The 26260-nt window shown below is 41.4% G+C and overlaps 1 protein-coding gene across 3 annotated transcripts in view; it reads left to right on the top strand.

Moving 5' to 3' along the window:
• The window catches only part of LOC140729367 (E3 ubiquitin-protein ligase RNF167-like), a 203392-nt gene that overhangs the window by 23368 nt on the left and 153764 nt on the right, over positions 1 to 26260 (top strand). For 2 of the 3 annotated variants that reach the window (XM_073049026.1, XM_073049027.1), the window contains 2 exons: positions 16225 to 16300; positions 17164 to 17279. The exons of the other annotated variant lie outside the window; for it this stretch is intronic. In XM_073049026.1, coding sequence (XP_072905127.1) covers positions 17181 to 17279 — 99 coding nt within the window. In that variant the 5' untranslated portion in view covers positions 16225 to 16300; positions 17164 to 17180. The remainder of the gene's footprint in view (positions 1 to 16224; positions 16301 to 17163; positions 17280 to 26260) is intronic. 3 annotated transcript variants of the gene reach the window in all.

Here is a 26260-nt window from a genome sequence, read left to right as displayed (position 1 = left end):
CTTGTATCTCCAGGTTCAAGAAGAGTTACTACCCCTCAACCATCAGGCTGTTGGACAAAAGCCGATAACCACTCATTTAAGGACTCTGTTATATTGTGGTTTCATGCTCATTATTTATTGCTATTTATTTATATCTGCATTTGCATAGTCTTTATAGTTTGTGATGTTTACAGTATAGTTACTGTTCTGTAGATTTGCTGAGTATGCCCGCAGAAAAAGAATCTCAGGGTTGTATGTGGTGACATATATGTACTCTGATAATAAATTTTACTTTGAACTTTTTTGAACTTTGAACGTCATGGAGATATGGTCAGAGAGACCACAATGAAGGTGTGGGATGGCTTTGTAAATAAAGCATCTCTTTGTATAAACGTCATCTGGTCTGTTTGTTCCCCTAGTGGTCATGATGATATGTTGGTGGAATTTGGGTAAAATGTCTTGCAAGATAACATGATTAAGCTGTATTACGATTATGGAGAGACTGTCTGGATCTTTGTTTTGTAGAGAGCTTATGATACTGTAAAGCTTCCAGAATCAGAAACAGGTTTAATATCACCTGCGTGTGATGAAGTTTGGTAACTTAGCAGCAGCAGTCATAAGTGATAAATTTTGGGAAAAATGAATGAATTACACTGTGTATTGTATGTATAGACATCACTGAGTGTGTGCCTTCAAGCTTCTGTGCCTCCTTTCTGATGGAAACAATGTGAAGAGGGCATGTCCTGGGTGATGGGGATCCTTCATAGTGGACACCACCTTTCTGAAGTACTGCTCCTTGAAGGGACTAGTAGCCAAGATGAAGCTGACTAATTTTACAACTTTCTTTAGCTTCTTTTGATCCTGTGCTGCGGTTCCCCCCTCCCCCCCCATTACCAGACAGTGATGTAACCTGTCAGAATGCCCTCCATCTGTCGAAGTTTTCGAGTGTTTTTGATGACAGACCAAACTGAATCTCCTGAAAGTGGGATGCTTTTCCAGTGCATCTTTAGGGTTTGGACCCTCAGAGTAGGGGGATGCAGTCAGCAGTAAACTCCCTGAGCAAGTAATATGGCTATCATTTAATTGTAAGATGTTCAATTGCCACAGAATATTGATTGCTAACTACAGATGAGTTTGTGCACCTGAGAGAGAGTCCACCTCCTTTGGATTTCCATGACATAGAATTTCTGTTCTTACGGAATAGTCATTGCATCGAACTGAGATGCCAAGTCTGGCATGTTGTTGTTTAGCCTTGTTTCAGTGAAAACCAGAATGCAATAGTTTCTCACCTCTTTCTGTTCATTCATTCTCTGTGTCAGTGAGTCCATTTTCTAGAGAGCCAGGGAAAATGCTGGCCTGGTTGGGTTAGCCCTCAGCCTAACTAGTGCCCAGCTCTCTTGCCGTGTTTCTGCTTCCTGTCACATCGCCGCTTCCTTGGCTGAGCCATCTATGCCACGTTTAGAATTATGGTACTGAAGGCAGAGCTCTGGACAATTGATAGGTCTGATGTAGGTGTCTTTATGATACATGCGTTCTAGAGATGAGTGCTTGGCCACTGTGGAACTGACTTAGCTGGAGGCCAATTGCATGGGTTAGGGTTTTCCGGGAGGCTGGAGTTGATATGGCATTATCAGCCCTTCATGCATTCATGGTGGTGGATGTCAGAGCCACTGGGTGGTAGTCATTCAGGCATGTTACCTTGTTTTTCATTGGTACCAGTTTAAATACTCTTCACTACTACCCTCAATAGCCACAGGTGGTTTCCAATACACTGGAGAAACCAAATAGAGAATGCAAGGTGACCCAGACCTTTCAGTTGCCTATCACTTTAATTCTCCATTACAGTCATTTGTTTACATCTGCCTTTCACTGCTGTTTCATTGAAGCCCAATCTCACCTGCTGAGTCGGGACCTGCTGTACCTCTTTCCCTGACAGACAGTCTCTCCCTCGCCCTCTCCCTCCCTTGAGGGTATGTAGTGGAAAGTCTGAGTGGAAACCTGACTAATTATCCTGAATGCACCAACTACCCTTCTGTCTCAGCTCAGCTGCTGTTGAAAGTCTAATCCATGTATTTGATTATTGTGGTGAAATACCTCTATAAACATGAGGTCAGTCTCAATATATGTCCTAATCTGAACTATTGCTTACTGACCTACACTGACTGACTTTTGGCCATGTAATGCCTTGAATTTCACCCTTGCTTTCATACCTCATTATGGTCCCGCCTATCTATGTCTGAAACCTCTCCTAGATTGGTAACCCTCCATGATTTCTGCATTGTAGTCCTCAAATTAACCGGAGCAATGCACTCAAAATGCTGGGGGATCTCAGCAAGTCAGACAGGATCTATGGAAATGAATAAACAGTTGGCCAAGACCCTGGGATTTCCAGCTTCTGCAGAATCTTGTCTATGATAAAGTTAACCATTCCACCCTTGATGAATGTACCTATGTTTGACTCTACCCCTCTCTTTGTAGCCATAGATTGCCTTAGGGATGAGAAGCTTGTTTCTGAAGGTATTCTAGTTTCAATCAGTACTACAGTGTGTTACAATTACAATGTTATGAGATGAGAATGTTGTATCAGTGGTTGAATCTTGGCTACAGAATGCCAGGAGAAACGTTCACAATGACTTTGTGTCAAGTACAAAGCATGTGATCCATCAGGTGGGATATTTCAGCTGATCGCAGTAAATGATCGGCATGTAAGTACCCTGTGTTCGTTGAATAACATCTTTTAAATCCTCTGTGGTATTGAGATTTTGCTTTGTGCATTCTCTGGCACTTGTTTTTAAAGGCGCATGACACTGTTAAGACATGAGAATAATTAGGAAGGATTCAGGAGGAAAACTGCTTGGTTGTTTGATTATAATCCCGAATGATGCAAAATCAGCTGACAACCATTAAATTGAGTGTCATGAGTTTGAAAAGGGTTTTGGTCAAATCACAAATATCTCCCAAAGCTTTAAGTAATAAACTTGCGTTGACTGTTCACTGGATTACATAGTGTTTTTGTCTTTGCTTCTCTGAAGCAAAAATAACAGGTCTGTTCAAAACAGCAAAATCTTTAACCAGAGCTTTCCTCAAATCTCTTTCAAAAAATAGAAGTGTTGGATTGGATCAAGATACAGGCAATTAATCTCATTTTAATAGTATTAATACTCCGTGCCTCTTTAACTTGTTTTTCAGTTAGTCTTACCCTTCAGGCTTCCTATTTGCCTGACACTTCTGTGGTCTGATCTTGTTGTGTTTGTGCCGCAACCTACTGCAGCTTCCAAAAATATTTCCAAAAGTATTTTGCATGAATACTTGATACATTCCTGATACATCTGAGATAACTGAACTGTGGCAATATTGAACACAAACACACAAGGGATTCTGCAGATGTTGGAAATCCAGAGCAACACACACACACACTGCTGGAGGAAGTCAGCAGGTCAGGCAGCGTCTGCGGTGGGGAATGAACAGTTGACCCTTCATCGGGGCTGGAAAGGAAGGGAGGAGTAGCCACAGTAAGAAAGTGAGGGAGGGAATGAGTACAAGCTAGAAGGTGATGGGTGAAGCCAGTTTGTAGGGGAGGGGGATGTGATAGATGATGAAGGACTGGAGAAGAACAAATCTGATAGGAGAGGAGAGTGGGAGACCATGGGAGAAAGGGAAGGATGAAGGGCACCAGAGGGAGGTGATAGGCAGGTGAGGGAAGGAGCAAAGTGGTTTCTTTTGCTGGTTTTGTTTTGTTGTTTTGCTGAACATTGGTGTGTTGGTGCCAGAAAGCATGGCGACATTTGCTGGCTGCCCCTAGCATATCCTTAGGTTGTGTTGTATGTTTCGTTGTACCTGTAATAAATTAAGTCTGAGTCTAATAGAGTGACCGTTACTGAATGCAATACTCCAGGTGCAATCTAAATAAACTTACATAAAGCTGCAACACAACTTCTTGACCTGAACTCATTAAAGTCAAGAAAGATAAATAAAGACTAATAAAGATAAGTGCACCATGCACCACCTTTACCACCCTATCAACAGGTGAACCCACAGGTTGGCTCAATCTTTATCTCTGTATTAAGGTATAGTGGGACATAGGCCCTTCTGGCCGAGCCACCCAGCAAACCAAGATTTAACCCTAGCCTAATCAAGAGACAATTTACAATGTCCAAGTAATCTTGGAGTGTGGGAGGAAACTGGAGCACCTGGAAGAAACCCACGCAGTCATGGGGAGAACGTTCTAACTCCTTACGGGTAGTGGCAGGAATTGAACCCCAGTCACCTGTACTGTAAAGTGTTGTGCAGCCACTATGCTATCGTGCCACCTCTAACTTTGTGTATGCTCACTCTGATGTTCAACTATGGGATCCCCCTGGTTCAGAGAGTCATGGGGTGTCATGGTAGCTTAGTGGTGAGTGTGTTATTACAGCTTGGGGTGTTGGAGTTCAGAGTTCAATTTCAACGCCATCTGTAACGAGTTGGCACGATCTGCCTGTGAATGCAGAGGTTTCTTGCAGGTGCCCTGGTTTCCTCCCATAGTCCTATGCTGTGCTGGTTAGTAGGTTAATTGGTCATTGTAAATTGCCTTGTAATTAGGCTAAGGTTAAGTAGGTGGGTTGCTGGGCAGTGTGGCTCATTGAGCTGGAAGGGGGATTGTTCTGCACTGTATCTCAAAATAAAATCAAATAAGTTGCAGAAGGACCACTTACAGGCATACTTGCATGGAGGTTTCAGTTCAATGAAAGGGTGACACAGGAGTAAAAAACATCATGCTCAACCAACAGATTTCATCAAAGCTCTGCATCGTACTACATAGCCGTGAGAATTGGCAGACAGTTCGGCAACTGGTAAGGTGCTGATGCTTTTGATATTAGCCGCTTCTACTGGGTCAACAAAAGGTGGTGGTGTCCTTTTTAAATGTATTTTTTACAATAGCAAAACCCTGCTGAACATGAGGATACTGCAGGTCTGCAGTATCCCGCTGTTGAGTTGCTCATTGGCGGACAAAGTGACGGAGCTGGACTTGAGGTAGATCATGCTGCTGCTGGTGTCAGAGAGGCATTGGAGGAGTCTGTGTGCAAAGGTGGTGTGCAGTCTAACAGCAAGTGATCGCCTTAGTTGCTTTTCTTACGATTGCAAGACCTGTTGGATGTTATTAATGTGGAATGTTGCAAGTCTACTTCACTGATTTATAGGTGAACGGTGGGGGAACTGTGTGGCCTCAGTCATAGCAAGATCTAGGCTTCAAGTCACAGTGCCGCCTGTTTACAGCCGCCTAGGAAGGAGGCATTGCGCTCCACCGGAGGTGCTGTGGCACAACATCCAAGCTGGAGTTGGTGCTGCCCCCAGTGTTCGCTCAGCAGACTTCAGACTGCAGATTGTGCTGGTGTGCAATAAATCCAAGGCCACATTTGGGCATAGGCTGATCAGTGGAACATAATGTTTGCACTACTAAGTCAAGTCTAAGTTCGAAGTACATTTATTGTCAAAGAGTGTATAAATTATGCAACCTTGAGATATATCTGGCTACAGGCAGCCACAAAACAAGAAAAGCAGAAAAAAGACAAACACCCAATGCATAGAGAGAGGAAAAATAAACAAATCATGCAAGCAATAAAGCAAGCATCAGTTGAGAATGAAATTAGAGTCCATGAACCTGAAGCCCAGAGCAGCTGGAGCAGGCCTATAGTCTCAGTTCATCAAACAGCGGGGCAGTAGCCACGAAGCACGCAGACACTAAGCCCAGAGCAGCCAGAGTACAACACCCTGCCTGTTCAGTCCATCTGGCCTACTTACTTACACTCATTGCTGAACCCCCCCACGGCACCACCAAATCACAAAGTTACTTTTGGGTAAAAACACACTGGCCTTGCTAGTGATGCTGAAATCCCAGAAACTGAATAAGTAAAACAAATCAGAAGTTACAGTTACTAAATTGAGAGGCCTTTGAAAAACTAACTAAAACATGAGCACTTTTCCAGACCACTTGTTTGAAACTCTGTCATGAAAGTCATCAGGTCCCTTGGATTTGTTACCATGACATACAGATGATACTATAACTTTCTTCCATTAATTGATTATACGCAGCAAGTACAGTAATTTCTAAATGGTCTCCTATAACATTATCATTAATTGGCCGTATTAATACTATTAAAATGGTAGTGTTACCGAAGTTTTTATATGTATTCCAAGCAATCCCCTCTTTAGTTCCTAAACTGTTTTTTGATAGAATAGACTCTAAAATTTTGTCTTTTATTTGGAATAATAAAAATCCTAGATTGAGTAAACTTTTATTGCAGAAATTAAAACAAGTATGGTGGTATTGCTTTGCCAAACTTTAGATTGTACTACTGGGCAATTAACATTCGTTATATCACTTTTTGGATTCATTTTTCAGATATACATGTTTGTCCCTTATGGGTGGATTTGGAGAAAAACTCGGTGAAGGGGTATTCTTTGGCCTCTTTATTGGGAGCTCCTCTTCCTTTTTTGTTTTCTAAGATTTGTAGTTGAGATTTTTTTTAAAAATTTTTTTTATTAGTTTTTCAAAACATTTTACAAAATTAAAAACCCCAAATCCCAATGAGGAGCATTAATACAGAGCAAGGTTAAGCATACAATAACAATATGCTACACAGGAAGAGAATTTAACAAAAAAGCACCTAAATTAAAGACAAGTGAGCTTAGTGTCCTCCCCAAACCCCACAACACAAGAAAAAAAAACAATTCCAGACCAACCACCACACAATATAGAGAGTATAAGTCCGGACAGTCAAACTCCCAGACTGTAAATACACTTAGCAACAGAGGATAATAATGCCTACTACCAGAAAAAAAAAGGGAGCTGAAAGCAAGGGACTGAAAAGGAAAAAAAAAACCCTAGTCAAGAGGAAGGTTATGAAAGTACTCGATAAAAGGCCCCCAGATCTTATGGAACTTTAAATCCGAATTGAGAACTGAATAATGATTTTTTTCGAGGTCCAAGCAGGCCATAATGTCGTTAAGCCATTGCGCATGAGTGGGCGGGGCAACATCTCTCCATCTAAGGAGGATCAAGCGTCTCGCCAGGAGAGAGGCAAAGGATAGTATTCGGCATTTGGTCGGACCCAGACATAAATCTGTCTCGCCCCAAAAACCGAACAGAGCAATTAAGGGGTTAGGTTCTAGGTGCTGATTCAGAATACCCGATAGTGTAGTGAAGACATCTTTCCAGAATTTCTCTAAGCTAGGACAGAGCCAGTACATATGGATGAGAGAGGCCACGCCCCTCTTGCATTTATCACAGAGCGGACTAATGCCAGGGTAGAATCGAGATACCGTAGATTCCGGATTTTAAGCCGCTACTTTTTTCCCACATTTTGAACAGCTTTGAACTTTGCGGCCTATTATCCAGAGCGGCTAATACATGGTTTTTTTTCATGCCGCCTCGTAAACATTTTGCCTCATAACAGTAGACCAATAAAATTGATGAGTAGTTCACAGAGGTCCAATGAAATTGTACGATAAATCAAGCGCACTTTCACAATTAAATTATTGTAAATCAGTCATTTGTACTCACCCTCATCAACATGGAAAACACTCGAAGCATTGTGCTGCCTTATGGCAGTTACTTAGTTTATAATATTTTCGCTTAGTAATTCATTTTCTAGTTAAAGTTAGAAGAGTTTTAACTATATTTGTTTTCTGTACTACATCGCGGGATGCTATGACGTCACACCCGGTTTCGCGGTGTCTTGTGGGAAAATGCCGGTTTGCGATGTAACGGGACGGAGGGAGGGAGCGCATTACGCGAGCGGCTTTGGATCTGAGCGAACGCTGCTTTTAAGTTAAAGGTGATCAATAACTTTTCCTGGTAGGCTGTAGTATATATATTTTTTACCAGTCGTTAGGAGATATTGGAATGTTGTTCAGTAAAGAAGTATACGCAACGTATATTTAAAAGTAGCCGCGTTACGGGCACGGTTCGAAAAAAAGCATTTGCAATATGTATTTGTTTTTGTTACTATATGGATTTAATTAAAAGTTAAAAAAATCCTCACGTGTAATATCTTTCTGTGTAAATATCTCATATTACAACGTGGGACACCTGCGGCCGAAAATCCGGTGCGGCCTAAAATCCGGTGCGGCCTTTACAATTAAAAAATTGATTTTATTTCTAAAATTAGAGCCAGCGGCTTTTAATCAGGTGCGCTCTGTAGTCCGGAATCTACGGTAGTTTAGATTTAGACATATGGGCTCTATGAACAATCTTAAACTGTAAGAGACAATGGCGAGCACAAAGAAAGGTTGAGTTAACCGATTTGAGAACTGAGTCCCAGCTCTCCTCGGATAAGGAGATATTTAAATCCTGCTCCCAGGCCATTTTAATTTGTAGTTGAGATTTTAATCCTATTATTAAACATACATTAAGAATTTGGTTTCAATTTCGTAGATCCTTTGACTTTAATAACTTTGTTCTTTCTAGTAAAATCCATCCTAATATTTTTAAACCTTCAATTTTTGATCAGACCTTTTCAATTTGGAAAACCAAAGGAATAGTAACTTCCTTAGATTTGTTCATGGGTAATTGTCTAATGTCTTTCACTCAGTTAGTGGATAAATATGACCTATCTAATATACACTTCTTTAGATATTTACAAATTAGGAATTTTCTACATAATTTACTGCCAGATTTTCCCTCGGCTTATTCACCAAATATTATTGATACTCCTTTTCAGGTCAAACCATTTCAAAAAGGACTGATAGCTATAATTTATAAATGGTTATTGAATTTGCATATGTTATCTAATGATAAAATTAAAGCTGCGTGGGAATTCGAGTTTCGAAAGTCACTTTCAGATAATCAATGGGATAAAAACTTTCATTTGGTAAATACCTCTTCTATTTGTGCCTGTCACTCCTTGATACAGTTCAAGATAGTGCATTGGGCGCATATATCAAAGGACAAATTAGCCCATATTTTTCTAATATTAATCCTATTAGTGATAGATGTAATATTGAGGTGGCTACTTTAACTCGTATGTTCTGGTCTTGAATCAAGTTAGGTAATTTTTGGAAAGAAGTCTTTAAAACTTTATCAAAGGTTCTGAATTTGGATCTACAACCGAATTTACTTACAGCAATCTTTGGGATCATTCCTTCGGAAGCAGGAGATATTCCTGTTTCTGCTCAATGGACGATAGCTTTTACAACTTTATTGGCTAGGAGAGCCATTTTGCTTAAATGGAAGGACTCTAATCCACCTACTGTTATTCATTGGCTTACCTCCATTATGTCCTGTTTAAGTGTAGAGAAAATAAGAAGTCGGACATTTGATACATCCTCTAAATTTGAGGAAACTTGGAGACCTTTTATTCAATATTTTCATGTGCTTTGACGTATGGCCCTTCCAGTTACCTTTTTGAAGTTTTGGATTTGATCAGAAAGTTTTCCCTCTTTTTTTTGCTGTTACTCTCAGTTTGAGCTGCCTAGTTCTACTTTCTTTTAAAAATTTTTTTTTTGTGTTTTGGGGTTTTTCAATTATAAAAGTTTCTTTATCTTTTTTTCTTTTTGTGGATAAGAGGAGAATCAATTACTTTTCCCTATTATATACTATTAGATTAATACTATGATCTTAATAATGGTTATCTTTACTTTTATTCAAACTGTTATTGATTTAGATATTTGTGATAATTCTCCTCGTGTGTGTGTGTGTGTGTGTGTATAATGTACTTTTTTTATTTAACTAATAAAAAGATTGATAAAAGAAAGGACACACAGATGATACAAAATCAGGAGTAAAGAAAGATATCATGGTTTTCATCAGTTAGAGAAGTGGATGGAGGAGTGGAAAATGGATTTCAATGCAGGGAAATTAAAGCTGGCCCCAGTAATCGAAGCGCCTATGGTGTATGATATGGCTAATGCTGAGTTTATTCAGGTACCAGGTTTTCAGGGTTTTTAGTGTTTATTCGGCAGTCTTCTTCATAAGAAACGGAATTTGTAAAGTGAAACACTTTGTAGTTATAGCAGAGACTGAGACACATGAGAGCAGGCTGAAAAAACGGAGGCAACGAAAGCTGCGTTCACACGCGTCCGACTGATCCGGCCCGCACGAAGCTGCATTTTGCTCAATCCAGCCCGTGACCTAAAATGAGTTTGACACCCCTGGCATAGAACATTGAAAGGGGTGTCACAGGTAGACCAGATTACAGGCCTTCTTCAGTCAGGGAACTAAGTTGACTGTTGGGACATTATGTTGTATTTTTATAAGCTATGGGTGTAGGTGGTTATAACAAGTGTGGTGATTTTCTAAAAAAAACTATCCCTTTCCTGGTTGCCTCATCAATCACAGCCCGACTAGCATTTTCAGGACCCACAAGGTGAAAAGTCTATATCAATGTGAGCATTTCTTTGCAACCTTTCCAGAAAAAATTGCAAATTTGCATTGCAAGAGAACGTTCTGTAGCTGGTAGGCTTTGAGAGGGCTGGTACCTATTTGAATGAATCTTGATGATCCCCGGATTTTGACAGCAGTCTATCTGTAGATTTTGGCTATCTTGACATTCCTGCCTAGAATGTAACTTCTGTAACCCATTGGTGTACGAAGCAGATTTATAGAGTTTGCTAATGTGCAGAAAGTTTGTGCCTGAATTGGATGCATACTGCAAACTGGGTACACAGCACAGTGAATGAATTGAAGCAGTAACAGAGTAATATAGCATGGAAACAGGCCCTTTGCCCAACCAGCCCATGCTGCCACAGCATCCTCCCTGCTAGTCCCAGTTGCCCGCATACGGCCCATAACCCTCAATGTACCTATCCAAATGCCTTTTAAATGTTGCATTTGTACCCACCTTGACCACTTCCTCTGGATGCTCTTTCCAGGTCCTCATTATCCTCTGAGTAAAGAAATTACATCTCGGGTCTCTCTGAAATCTCTCCCCTTTTGTATTTGTGTTTCACCAACCCTGAGAAAAAGAGTTGCCACCTTATTCATACTTTTTGTGATTTTATAAACTTCTATGTAGTCACCCTAATTCTGATGCACTCCCAAGAATAAAGATTCAGCATGGCCAACTTCTTTCTCTAACTCAGGCCCTCTAGTCCAAGTAGCTTGTAAATCTGTTCCACACCCTCTCCAGCTTGAAAAAGTCTTTCCAATAAGAGTTTTAATAAAACTATACATAATATTCCAAGTGCAGCCTCACTAATGACTTGTATAAATGCAGCATCATGTCCCTACTCCTAAACTTGATGTCCTGACTGATGAAAGCCAGGTGATTAATGTATTCTTCACCACTCTGTCTTGTGTGGTTGCTTTCAGCAAACTATGCACTTGAACTCCCTGGTCCTGTGTTCCACTGCACTTAGCAGTGTCCTGGCATTTAATGATAGGTCCAACCCTGCTTTGACTGTTCTGAGTGCATCATTTAACTAAGTTGAAGTCCATTTACCCATGGTCATTGACTGATCAAAATCTATTAGACATTCATTATAACCTGTTTTTCTATTAACAAGACCTCCTAATTTAGTATTATCAGCAAACTTGCTAATTGTGACATCTATATTCACACCTAAATTATTTACAATATACGAGGTCCCAACACCGAACCCTGGGGGACCCCACTAATCACAGGCCTCCAATCAGAGAATCAACCTTCAGTTATCACCCTCTGCTTCCCCTTGCTGAGCCAATTCTGAATCTGCCTCGCTAGCTCCCACTGAATCCCTATGACCTAACTTTCCAGATCAGCCTTTTAAAAAGCTTTACTAAAATCCACATAGACCATATTTACTGTCCCAACTTCACTATTCCCTTAGTTACCTCTTTGAAAATCTCCAAAAGGTTCTTCAGACATGACCTCTCACGCATAAAACCATACTGATTATTTCTAATCGGGTCTTAACCATCCAAGTGATGGGCCATGTTATCCTTCAGAATTCCCTCCAGTAACTTCCCTATAATTGAAGTCAGGCTCACCAGCCTGTAGTTCCCTGGCCTGTCCTTGCTACCCTCTTGAACAGTATTTTTTCAATGTAATTTTATTTTATGATACAGCACAGAGTAGGACTTTCTGACCCTTTGCCATGCCACTCCAGCTACCAACAATCCTGATTTAATCCTAACCTAATCGCAAAAACGTTTATGATGACCAATTACCTGGTACGTCTTTGGACTGTGGGAGGAAACTGGAGCACCCGGAGAAAACCCACACGTTCCACAGGGAGGGCATATAGAGACTTCTAACAGAAAGGCACAGGAACTGAACTCTGAAATGCCCTGAATTGTAGCAGCATCCTACTAACTGTGATGCTATGGTGGCACCCAATAATACAGCACTAGCCTTCTGGAACTTCACCAGTGGCTAACAACAAAGCAAATCTTTACAAGGGTCTCTGCAGTTTCTTCCCTGGCCTCTCACAAGGTCTGGGACTGCACTTAGTCAAGTCCTGGGGATTTACCCACCTTAATACCTTCAAGGCTGCAAATGCCCTCTTCCTCATAATATTCATATGACCCAAAAACCTTACTGCTTATAACCCACATTTCATGTTTCCATGGTATTCTCCTTAGTAAACTCCGAAGCGAAATAGACATTATGAATCTCTGCCATCTCTCTGAGACAACATCTATGTGTCCCTGATGGTACTTAAGAGGACTTAGTCACCTTTTGACTGATAATATAACTGAAGAGCCTCATGGGATTATTGTTAACCCTGCCTGCCAAATCCATTTCATTACCACTTTTGACTCTCCTGTTTTCTTTTGTATGCCTACTCTTAAACATTTTATATTTATCAAGAGATTCATTTGTATCCAGCTGCCCAAGTATCTGTCTACCCATCCACCTACTCACCTATCCACCCATCTTCCTATTGACATACAGCTCTTTTTGCAGTGCTGGCCGTCAATCCTCCCAGTTACTCTGAGTTTAATCATGGGGCAATTTGCAATGACCAGTGAGCCTACCAGCTGTCCTTGGAATGTGGGAGGAAACTGGAGCACCCAGAGCATGGTCAGAGGGCAAATGTACAAACCCCTTACAGATGTGGGAATTGAACCCGGGTCACTGGTACTGGTACAACAAAGCAAATATCTTTACAAGGGTCTCCGTAGGTAATATATGCTTCCTTCTTTTCCCTTACCTACGGATCAGGTTCAGGTTTTAGTAGAAATGACTGAAACAGGGCAACATGGAGAGCAGGATGGGCAGTGAACAATTTCTGGATGTAGCACATTTTGTGGAAAGCACTTGACACAGTAGTGAGTAGCTCAGTATTATGTATAGAACGTGCATGGATTAAATTAAGGGAAGAACAGATCACCTAACTGGGGGAACACTATAAACCATCAAAAGACAGAAGAAATTGGAGATGTCTGCAAGGTGGGTGGCAGATTCAGAATAATCATGGCTAATTTTGACTCCACCATGACTAAGCAGTCAGAAAATACTGGAAATTAAAGGGAAATAATGGAAATAAAGGAAATTAGGGAAGAATTGGAAATACAGAATATATGGGAGAGCTGCAAGAATAGAATCCCCTGCTTGATATTGAGTCAGAGCAAAGTAAGAATGCAATGTGAAAAGTTCTGATTTTATGAAGTTTATTGTCATCTACACAAGTACACATAAGCTATTATAAAACTAGGGTGTTTAAGACTTTTGATAGTACTGGACTATTAATTTTATGCATTGCACTGTACTGCTGCTGCAAAAAAGAAATTTTATGACGTGCACGATGACAAACCTGATTCTGGTATGGGTCACTATTGTGGACTGAGCGTAGGGGTGGACAGGGAGAGGGGAAGTCATGTTCAGGAAGAGGAGGGGAGGGAGCAGGAAGCACCAGATGGAGGTTCTGTAATGATCAGTAAACCAGTTGTTTGGAATCAAATGATTCCTTCCTGGTTTCTCAGGGCTAGACATGTCTGCACCCATGCGATCCTTCTGCCCCAGAACTACCTCTCTGCCAGCTATTCCACACCCCTTCTGTTGCACTTCATCCTCGCCATTCTCAACATCACTTGCTCCCACCAGATTTACAAACTCGCTCTCCGCTCCATATTGACAAATACAGTACTGTTTAATAGTCTTGGGCACTATATATATATATATATATATATATATATATAGAGAGAGAGAGTATATATATATATCTAAGCCTTTTGCATAGTACTGTACACTTTTTTTTCAAGTCTACATTCAGCAGTGGACTTCCCCTTTTCTGTCACTGTGGAGGGAAAGCAACAGAGCGAATATTGAGACTGGAAAAGTGCAGAAAGAAGATTTTCAATGAACTTAGAATTTGTTTTTCTGGTTAGTCAAGGTGTTACGATCTATACTTCAGGATGATCTGATAAATTTAAAATTCTGAATAAGTTAGAGAGAGTAGATTTAGAGAGAGAGTTTCCTTAGAAATATAGTTAGGAGCCACAAATTCACAAGTGCTAATAAATCCAATAGCCTGCTGGTGGCGTAGTGGCATCAGCACTAGACTTTGAGGTGAGTAGTACTGGGTTTAGATCCGGCCGTCTCTTTGTATGCTTTTCATCTGTGCTGGGTTGAGCGTCGAGGTAGCAACTTGGCCTTGGTAAAAAGCAGACTAAAAATCCTAAAGAATCAGCAATTGCTGCACAATGTGCCACAAGGTGCGGAGAGGATGTAACAGGAAATATTTTTGAAGGGTGGTTAATATGTGGAGGAAGTGAATCATTTCCACATCTCATTTTTGTACCCTTTAATTATCTATGGAGGAAACCTTTGCAGTATTCCTACTTGCTTGATTAGTTTGGTGGTTATTCTCCAACCAATTGGCTCATTGTTACTATCCAAAAGTTAGACATTCATTTTCTTTTATCTTTGATTTACTCATCTGATGCCTAAACCCTTTACTTCTAAAATCCTTGCAGGAATGGAAGGGTGGACTTAAGGTCTCTGTCTGTTCTGCCCAATGCTAGCTGTGAGAAGTGGGCATGACCTGGGTGGTGGAGATCCTTGATGTAAATACTTTGAGTGCTGGGAGGACTGCACCCATGATGGACTGGGCTGGGTCCACCGCTCTTTGCAATATCTTGTGCTGCTGTGCATTGGAAATGCGTACCAGGCTGGATATTTTCTACAGTGCATTTGTAGACGTTTGCTAGGGTGTTTGATCACATGGCAGATCTTTTATGAGAATAAATGCATTGGTGCACTGCCTTTATGAATGCATCGATGTTGGGCCCAGGACTGACCATCTGAAGTTTTAATACTCAGGATGATCCACCTCTGAGAACTGGCACGTGGTCTCTCAGCTTCCCCTTTTTAAAGTGAATGGTTAGTCCTTGGCTTTGTTAATATTCAGCATGAGGTTGTTTTTGTGGCATGACTCAACCAGGTGTTCTGTCCCGGCCCTGTACCACCTGGTGGGGTTGGCTCACTGTCACTGAGGCTAGTTACTTGGTATTCCTCATGAGTGAATGTAAATTTCATAGCTGCTCTGGAGGATTTGACCTGTACTTTGGACAGTTGGTGTAAGACTCTGGTTTATTGGTTTTATTTTATTTTATTGAGATACTGCACGGAATGCTTCAGGCTGTGCTGCCTATCAGTTGCCTGATTTAATCCTAGCCTAATCACAGGATAATTTACAGTGACCAACTAACCTACCACCCGGTGCACCTGGAGGATACCCGTGTGGACATAGGGAGAAGGTATAAACTCCTTAGAGACAGCAGCAGGAATTGAACCGGTGTCACCTATACTGTAAAGTGTTGTGCTAACCTTTATGCTAATATGCTGCTGAGTTGGGATGCTGAGTCACTAAGTGCTTTTAAAGGTGAGATATTTGAGTTACAGAAGAATCGGGGATTATGGGAACCCCCAGGGAAAAGTTTTGTAGCTAAAGTTAAGAACAATTACACTATTAGTGAAGATGGAGCTGTTTCTGTTTCTGTGTGCTTTGATATGGCAAGAAGGAAAAACTGTTTCCAATGGTGGAAGAGAACTGGTTAATACCTGTAACAGGATCATTTGCTGTGGGACCTGGCTGGCATGGGACAGGAAGAGTAGGCTGACTTGTCACCTATTACATAAAACAATGGCCTTGAAGCTCAGAAGTTCCTAAGGTTGCATTTTAACAGAAGAGAAAATTTGCAATGTTATTTGCGAGTTTTCATTAGGCAGTTAGAAGTGCAATCTGGAATTTTGGGTGATTTCCACTTCTCACTTAATTTTACGAATCTAATTTGTGCACATATTCTGCAATAGTATTCTACTGAATCCTTTTCTCCATCAGCTCTGGTCATGTGCCTGATCTGTGGTGTGAAGGACAACTCTTCAGTTCCTGTGCTCTGAAGCTGCAACGCTCTAAGGTGAGTGTTTGGATTGATCGCTTACATGGTGGGTTGGCGGTGAGGTTCTACACAGGCTGTAAGGTGAATGACAGCTGCCCACTGAAAAGAGGCAATGAAGAGTAACTGAGAGCAGGGGACGTTGACCTGGTCAGAGTGATAACAGAGGAGGAATGAGAGAGAGTGCAGATTGGGGTAAATGTTACATGGAGCAGAGAGCTCAGAAGGGTACATAGGAGGGAAGAAGGAGAATGCATAGCAGGAGTAAGTGTGAGAGATGAACACAGAGCTTAGATAATGATAAAAGGTGCCAGAAAAAGGCCAGCGATATCATGACCACCCACTCTGCTCGTGGACTGTTTGTAATCTCTATCAAGATTGTTTAATGTCATTTCCCGTCAGGGAGGAGGCTACATATCGTCCATGCCAGGACCGCCAGACTCAAAAACAGTTACTTCCCCCAAGTAGTAAGACTGATCAACACCTCCACCCACTAGCCCACCCCTCCACACCCCCAACCAACCCTACTTTATCATTTATTTTTTTTAAAAATGTTAAGATACCACAAGGAATAGGCCCTTCTGCCCAGCACTCCCCCAATTTAACCCTAGCCTAATCTTGGGACAATATACAATGACAATTAACCTACCGACCAGTACATCCTTGCATTGTGTGACAGACAATGGTGACAGCAAGAATGATGATGGGGCAATGGTGAAGGTCAGATGGGATACAGTGCAGACCATGTGGGATTGCCTGGCCTCCATTACATTCTCATGATGACCAATTCATTCCCACCTTAAGTTTGAGGAACAGCATCCCATCTGTGTTTGGGCACACTACAGTCTGTCCAATGTTTAACACTCAATCTGTTCACTTTTCAGGGCAATTGCTGTGGAAGATGCCTGCAGGGGTGTACTATTCAGTGCCGTACTGTGCCATCTTTGTTCTGCCAGTCCTCCTAATGGATGTCCCAGCTGTGGAGGGATATTTGTGCGCTGTAAGTCTAGCCTAAAAAAAAAAGGAGCACTTTGAAGTCTTCCCTTCCCTCACTGGGTGAGAATATATGGACAGTACTGTGCAAAGGTTTTCGGCACACATGTATAGCAAGGGTGCCTAAAACTTTTGCATGGTACTATATTGGTCAACGTGAAGTGGCGAGAAAGTTTGTAACTCTGGAGGGAGCTAAGGATGTTGGGAATGGTGAGGGTGGAGTGTCACAGTAGGGCTGAGGGACAGGTGTCAGAGAAGGAGTGCTAGGGGTGTTTGTTATTGGTGTGGGTTCAGACACACCCAGCCCTAGACATCAGGCAACATCATTTGATTCCAAACAGTTAATTTATTGATCATTACAGAATGTGTCTCTGGTGCTTCCTGTTCTTTCCATCTCTCTTCCCCTTACTTCAACCCTTTCCCTGCCCTTTTTCCACTCTCAGTCCACAAAATAAACCCATATTAGAATCAGGTTTATCGTCACTCACATATGTCATGAAACTTGTTTATTTTTCAGTAGTACAGTACAATACATAAAATAACCACAGTAATGTGCAGAGGTCTTAGGCACCCTGTGTGCCCAATGATTGCACAGTACTGTATACATCATTTTATTTGTTTATTTAGAGACACAACATGGTAACAGGCCCTTCCAGCCCAACGAGCCTGCACCACAGAATTAGATGCACGTGACCAATTAATCTACTAACCCATACTTCTTTGGAGCTTGGGAGGAAACTGGAGAACCTGAAGGAAACTCACATAGTCTTGAGAAGATTGTACTAACTTCTTCGGTAGAAATTAAACCCGGGTTGTTGGCGCTTTTAATAGGATTATGCTAACCACTGCATTACCATGCCACCCAACTCAATGCTGACCTCAAACCAATCTATTGGTACAGTAAGAACTGAGTGTTTTCAGCTTCAGGTCTCTACTAACCCTGTTGATACAGCCAGTCAATAGAAGGTCTGATTGGTAATTGTGAGGGCCTAAATTATCAGCAAGGCAGTGGTAAAGTAGTAGCTGATGGATGTCCAATCTCAGGTGTGGATCCCTGTTTGGTTGCATCACCATCTGGTATGGAAGGGCCGGTTACTGCACAGGCTTGAAATAAGCTGCACAGAGTTGTAAACTTAGTCAACTCCAGCATAGGCACTAGCCTCTGTAGTATCCAGGACATCATTGAGGAGCGATGCCTCAAAAAGACGACATCTATCATTAAAGACTCCCATCACCCAGGTCATGACTTGTCCTCATTGCTGCCATGAAGAAGGAGGTACAAAAGCCTGAAGTCACATACTCAACAATTGAGGAACAGCTTCTTCCCCTCTGCCATCCAATTTTTATAGGACATCTTGATCTAAGTCACAATAATAGACAATTACTGTCTGCCTAAATTAATAACACACAAACAATTGTACTTTTCATTTCTTTATTGAACACATTGTTTAACCATTCACATTCCAGGCTGGAAAAAAATGTGAACCTTTGTATTTAATAACTGGTAGAACCTCCTTAAGCAGTAATAACCTCCACCAAATGTCTCCTGCAGCTGCTGATCAGGCACACACGATGGCAAGAAGGAATTTTAGACCATTCCTCCATATAAAACTGTTCCAGTTCATCAATATTTCCCTCAATCTTTTTATGAGGCTTCCTTTTCCTTAAAAAGAATACGGATACAACTAAATGCTCTTTTTATAGACCAATTTCTTTATTTACTGTTGATACTAAAATCCTATCTGAAGTTTTGGCCCATAGGATTGAAAATATTTTACCATCTGTTATTTCCGATAACCAAACTGGATTTATTAAAAATTGATATTCTCACTTTAATATTTGTCAGTTATTAAATGTTATTTATTCTCCTAACATGATAAGAGAATGTGTGGTATCCCTAGATGCTGAGAAAGCTTTCGACAGAGTTGAATGGAATTATTTATTTAAAACTTTAACAAAAACTTTACAAAATTTGGACTCGTTTTCATTCAATGGATTAAATTACTTTATTTAGCTCTTTCCACTAGGTTATCACTAATTCTCATAATTTCAAACCATTTAAGCTTCAACGTGGCACGAGGCAAGGCTGTCCGTTGAGCCCTTTGCTTTTTGATCTGGCCTTAGAACCCTTAGCCATTGCCTTTCGAGAATTTAATGATATCACTGGTATTTTAAGAAGAGACACTATTCACCAAGTCTCGCTGTAGGCTGATGATCTGCTGCTATTTATTTCTAATGTTGAGACTTCGTTACCCCATGTGCTTTCTTTACTCTCCTGTTTTAGCCAGTTCTCAGGTTATAAATTAAACCTACATAAAAGTGAACTTTTCCCTTTGAATAATTTGATACCAACAAATTCTAACCTTCCTTTTTAAAATTGTGAGAAACCAATTTACCTACTTAGGTTTAACAATCACTAAATACTATAAGTGTCTATTTAAAGAAAACTTTCTTACTCTATTGAATCACGTAAAAAGGATACTATCAAATTGGTTGCCTCTTTCGTTAATATTGACCGGCTGAATTAACTCTGTCAAAATGAATATATTACCTAAATTTATATATCTTTTTCAGGCATTGCCTGTTTTTATTCCTAAATCTTTTTTTGATTCTCTTGACTGTATTATATCTTCTTATATATGGAAGAATAAGCGTTCTAGATTAAATAAAATTCATCTTCAGGAAGATAAAAAGAATGGAGGATTAGCCTTACCAAACTTTAGATTTTATTATTGGGCAGTTAATATAAGAAATCTTACATTTTGGTTATATTGTAGTGGTGTGCTACACACAGCGCTGGAATAACGACACGCAGACGATGAGTTACAGTTGTGTAAAAGATTTATTCAAACTTCGCGGCCTCGCTTATAAGCCTTCCCGTTTCCGCCCTCCCCAGGCGGGAATGCTATAGGGGGGGCGCATATTCACAGTTCCTTCCCGCGTGCGGGCTTTTCCCCTTGCTGGTGAAGAAGGCCTGGTGCCCTTTTGTGAGCCAGTTCGAATGCGCTGGAAAGTGGGTCACCACAATATTACATCAATCATGAGGATTGCCTGATGTGGGGTTTTTTTTTAGAAGCTAACTCTGTTAATAAATTTTCTATTATTTCTCCTCTTGAATCCTCACTTCTTTTGTCTTTGAGTAAGTTAACTGATAATCTGGTAGTTAAACACACTATGAGAATTTGGAGTATAGGGCCTCAACAAAAATCCTCCACTTTCTGCGATCTCCAACAGATGTTTTTGCAGTCTCCCAAGTTTGGCCAGCGGCTTTCAGTTCATCCAAAAGCCTACGCCTCCAGGTTTGCTTTGGGCGACCTCTTCTTCTCTTCCCTTGTGGATTCCATTCGAGTGATTGTCGAGTGACATTCGACTGGCTCTTCCTCAAGGTGTGGCCAACCCATCTCCACTTCCTCCTCCTTATCTGGAATACAATGGGCTCTTGGTTTGCTCTCTTCCATAGGTCTAGGTTTGACACTCTGTCGTACCATTTGAGGTGGAGGATCTGCCGGAGGCATTTGTTGAGAAAGGTCTGGATCTTGTTGCAGCTGGTGTTAGTGATTCTCCATGTTTCGGATCCATATAGCAGGATGGCTTTCACATTGGAGCTGAATATACGGAGCTTAGTTTTGACAGAGATGGCCGTAGATCTCCAAACAAGTCTCAGGGTTGTGAAGGCATGTTGGGCTTTTCCGATCCTTGCTCTGATGTCCTCATCTGTACCTCCTGATTTACTGATTTTGCTTCCGAGATAGGTGAATTTGTCTACATCTTCAACTATTTGTCCTTCAATCCGTAATGGCTCCTCTTGTGTGTTATTAATGCGTAGAACTTTGGTCTTCTCCTGACTGATCTTAAGGCCTACTCGCTGTGAGGTCTCTCCCAAGGAATCTACTTTCTTCTGCATATCTTGAAGCCGGTGTGAGAGAAGAGCGAGATCATCTGCAAATGCCAGGTCTTCCAATTTCCCTATTAACGTCCACTGGATGCCTCTCTCTGAGCCAGCATAGGCTGTTCTTGTAGCCCAGTCGAGTACCACAAGAAAAAGTAGAGGCGACAGCAGGCATCCCTGTCTGACTCCAGTAGTGACCAGGAACTCTTCGGACAGTCTCACATCATGGATGACCCTGCATGAGAGGCCATCATAAAGCTGCTTGATGATATTCACCATCTCTTCCGGTACACCATAGTGTCGTAAGATGCTCCACATTGACTTTCTGTCCAGGCTGTCAAATGCCTTCTCAAAATCAATAAAACACACATATAGTGGAGTTTGCCATTCTATTGTCTGCTCCACAATGACTCTAAGTGTAGCTATCTGGTCAATGCATGATCTCTCTTTCCTGAACCCTGCCTGCTCATTTCCAAGTCTCTGGTCAATGGCGTCTTTCATCCGCTCCAAGATGACCCTGGTGAGAACTTTGCTAGGAATGAACAACAAGGTGATCCCCCTCCACTTGCTACACAGTGAAAGATCTCCAGATTTTGGCAGCTTCACAAGGAGGCCCTTCTTCCAATCTGATGGGATCTCTCCTGTTCTCCATATCAAATTCAGCAGTATGTGCAAATGGTCCACCATAACCTCTCCACCCTCTTTCAATGCTTCTGCAGGAATGTTGTCTTCTCCAGCAGCCTTGCCATTCTTCAGGCTTTTCAGGGCTTTTCGAATTTCTTGCCTGGTGATTTTACCTATATTGATGTTGAGTGGGTCTCCAGGCTCCAGGTTAGGTGGGTTCTGTGGTGGTGGTCTATTCAATACTTCCTGGAAGTGTTCCTTCCATCTCGCCAGCTGATCTTCAACAGAAGTGAGCAGATGGCCTGTTTTGTCTCTAACAGGTCTGTTGAAATTGCTTTTCTTCCCTCTCAAAAGTTTAGTTGTCGTGTAGAGTGCTTTGAGGTCCCCTTTACTGGCTGCTGTTTCTGCTTGCTCTGCTATTTCATTGAAGTATGACCTCTTGTCCTTTCTGAGCTGTTTCTTCACCTCCTTGGCCATCACGCTGTACCTGTTGGCGATGATTTGTTTCTGTTGCCGGGTTTTGGCCCGATTCAACTCCTGTTTGAGCTTTTTCCTCTTCTCCACCTTCTGCCATGTCTCGTCCCTGATCCAAGGTTTACTGTTGACTGGTGGTCTTCCCAGTACTTCTTCGCAAGCTCCTACAGTGGCCTGCTTGAAGGTAATCCAGGTGTGTTCCGCTGTTCTGTCATCTTGTTCCTCTATTTGAAGAGCCCCAAAGCGGTTTTGCAAGGCGATGTGGAAATCTTTCTTGTTCTCTTCCGTCTGTAGTTTTCTAACATCAAACTTTATTCGCGTGTTCTGTTGCTTCTTCTTGGCTGACAGCTTCATCTTCAGCTTTGCAACAACCAAATGGTGGTCAGATCCAATATCTGCTCCTCTTTTGGCTCTCACATCTTGCAATGAACTTCTCCAGCGCTGGCGGACTATGACATGATCAATCTGGTTCTCTGTTTGATGGTCAGGTGAGACCCAGGTTATCTTGTGGCAGCGTCGGTGGGGAAAGAGGGTACCTCCAGTGGTCAGTTCGTTGAAGGCACAGAAGTCGGTAAGGAGTTCTCCATTTTCATTCATATTCCCCAAACCATTCTGGCCCATCTCTCTCTCCCTGCCAGTGTTATCGCTGCCTACTTTGGCATTCAGATCTCCCATGATGATCAACATATCTTGCTTAGGTACCTTTCCAACTACTGCTTGAAGCTGGGTGTAGAAGAGATCTTTTTCTTCTTCCTCTGCGTTGTTAGTTGGGGCGTAGCACAGGATAATGGATACCTTCTGGAATTTGGACTCGAACCTGGCTGTGATGATACGGTCGGACACTGGTTCCCATTCTATCAAACTTCTGGCTGCTTCTTTGGACAACATCAGGGCCACACCAGCCTCATGCAGGTCTTCCTCTTTTTCTTTGCTGGAATAGAGCAGAGTTTCTCCTGTCTGCAGTTTGGTATCACCAAAAGTATTCCACCTTGCTTCGCACATGCCCAGGAGTGTGAGGTGGTATCGGTTCATTTTCTTCACTGCCTGTGCGCACCTACCTGTCTCCCAAAGCGATCTCACATTCCATGTTCCGATTAGGATAGATTTCTTCTGTGAGAGCAGCTTTGGAACCTCCATTATGGTTTTCCTCGGGTGAAGGAGGGTTGTCAGCCGTGCAGCTTCCTGACGAGTTTGGTTGCAGCGCGTCATCAGCCTCCTGAATGGGGCCCTGCTTTTCCCGAGATCTGGGTTAGTGGTTGACAATCTCTTGACGGTTTCTGTAACAATTGCTTGTTTTACGTGAACGGGTTGTTAGCCCATTGCACAACCCCCGACCTGGAGGACCAGGGGTTTTCTGTCGGGGTCACCTTCCCCAGGCGATGGCATTTCCATGCTAACGAGCTCCACCTGCCCGGCTTTGAAATCAGAGTTTACCCTCTCCTAGGTAGGCTGCCATCCAAGGCTAACGAGTCCTATCTACCCGGGTTTGGAATCGGAGTTCCTTCTCCTAGGCTATGTTGGTTTGCGGCACCTTCTTCCATATTATCCGGTGCACCCCTCACACGAGGGATCCCCCATCCACCACCCGGGGGACGCGCCTCAACGCCGTATAGCCCCAGCGTGAGGATGAGAATTTGGATACAATTCCAAAAATACTTTGACTTATTGAGATTTTCTCTTTCGAATCCCATTTCTTCTAATTATTTTTTTAAACCATCTATGATTGATGTGGCTTTTAAAGAATGGGATAGATTAGGTATTAAATGCTTTCAGGACTTTTTTGTAGAGGGAAGTCTCTTTTTGTTTGAACAACTGTCAACTAAATATAGTTTACCCAAAACTCACTTTTTTCAATACCTGCAATTAAGAGATTTCTTATGGTCTCAAATAAGTACATTTCCTAAAAGTCCTGATAAGAATCTACTAGGTGTAATTTTTAATTTGAAACCTTTTTATAATGGATCTATATCTAATATTTATAATATACTGTTGGGAATGAGAAGTGTTCCTTTATATAAAATTAAAAATCTCTGGGATCAACATTTACAGACTTCAATTTTTGAGGAAACTTGGAATCAAATTTTTAAATTGGTTAACACTTCATCATTATGTGCCGCCACTCTCTCCTACAATTTAAAGTGGTCCATAGGGCCCATATGACCAAGGATAGTTGTCTCGTTTTTATTTAGATATATCTCCATATTGTGATAGATGTAATAATGGAGAAGCTTCACTCATTCATGTGTTTTGGACATGCTCAAGTCTTGGAAAATATTGGAAAGAAATATTTCAAACTTTCTGGATACTTTTTAAAGTAAACTTTAAGCCTAATCCTTTGACCAGGTTATTTGGTATTGTTGGAGGAAAGGATATTATTTTAGACTTGCACATTTTGGCTTTTATTTCTCTTATGGCTGGAAGGAGGCTCTTGCTTAAGTGGAAAGATGCGGCCCCTCCTATTCACCCCCAATGGTTACGTGATGTGATGTCTTGTTTAAATTTAGAGAAATTTTGATGTTCAATCTCTGAATCTAGTCAAGACTTTCAAACATTGTGGGGACCTTTTCTGAATTATTTTCAAAACCTTTGATTTGCTGTTAAAGCACAGATGATGACATATTTTTTTCTTCCTTTTTCTCTTTACTAACCAGCTTCGGTCTTGGTAGTGGGTTAGTTTTTTTATATAATAAAATTACTATATTTCAATGTTACAAATTAATTAATCTATATGAATATAAGGTAAGGAACCTTTATATACAATTTAGTATAATGTATTGATATACATATTTTATCTTGTACTCTGTATTCTATGTAAATTAATAAAAATATTGGAAAGAAAAAGACCATTCCTCCATATAAAACTGTTCCAGTTCATTAATATTTCTGGGATACTTTACATGAACAACCCTCTTCAGGTCAGGCCACAACACCTCAATTGGTTTAACATCTGGACTCTGACTTGGCCATCCCAAAACATGAATTTTCTTCTTTGTTAACCATTCTTTGTTGACTTATTTTTATTTTACAGATCATTGTCATGTTGTATCATCCAACTTCTATTAAACTTCAGTTTATGGACCACTACCTTGACATTCTTCTGTAAAAAGCCTTGATACAATTTGGAATTGTAAGCAAAGGACCTGCAGAAATCTGGAACTTGCTGAAGTATCCACTATAAGAAAAACACGAACAAGAATGGTGTTCATGGAAGGACACCAAGGAGGAAACCTGTGCTGTCCAAGGTTCAAGTTTGTAAAAGACTACCTGGATGTTCCACAATGCTTCTGGGACAGTCTTCTATCGACAGATGAGACAAAAGTTGGAACTTTTTGGCAGAAATGCACACAGCTATGTTTGGAGGAAAAAGGCCACTGCACACCAACACCAAAACCTCATCCCAACTGTGAAGTATGATGGAAGGAGCATTATGGCTTGGGGCTGCTTTGCTGCCTCAGGGCCTGGACAGCTTGCAATCAGAATCAGGTTTATTATCACCGGCAGCAACAGTTCAATGCAATACATAATCTAGCAGACAGAGAGAAAAATAAAATAAAACATAATAAATAAACAAGTAAATCAATTACGTGTATTGAATGGTTTCAAAAAATGTGCAAAAACAGAAATACTGTATATTAAACAAAGTGAGGTAGTGTCCAAAGCTTCAATGTCCATTTAGGAATTGGATGGCAGAGGGGAAGAAGCTGTTCCTAAATCGCTGAGTGTGTGCCTTCAGACTTCTGTATTTCCTACCTGATGGTAACAGTGAGAAAAGGGCATGCCCTGGGTGCTGGAGGCCCTTAATAATGGATGCTGCCTTTCTGAGACACTACTCCCTGAAGATGTCCTGGGTACTTTGTAGGCTAGTGCCCAAGATGGAGCTGACTAGATTTACAACCTTCTGCAACTTCTTTCGGTACTGTGCATTAGCCCCTCCATACCAGACAGTGATGCAGCCTGTCAGCATGATCTCCACGGTGCACCTATAGAAGTGTTTGAGTGTA

This window comes from Hemitrygon akajei, chromosome 6 (genome assembly GCF_048418815.1).
Source record: "Hemitrygon akajei chromosome 6, sHemAka1.3, whole genome shotgun sequence".
In the NCBI taxonomy this organism is placed as follows: domain Eukaryota; kingdom Metazoa; phylum Chordata; class Chondrichthyes; order Myliobatiformes; family Dasyatidae; genus Hemitrygon; species Hemitrygon akajei.
This window is presented reverse-complemented; position numbering and strand designations above follow the sequence as displayed.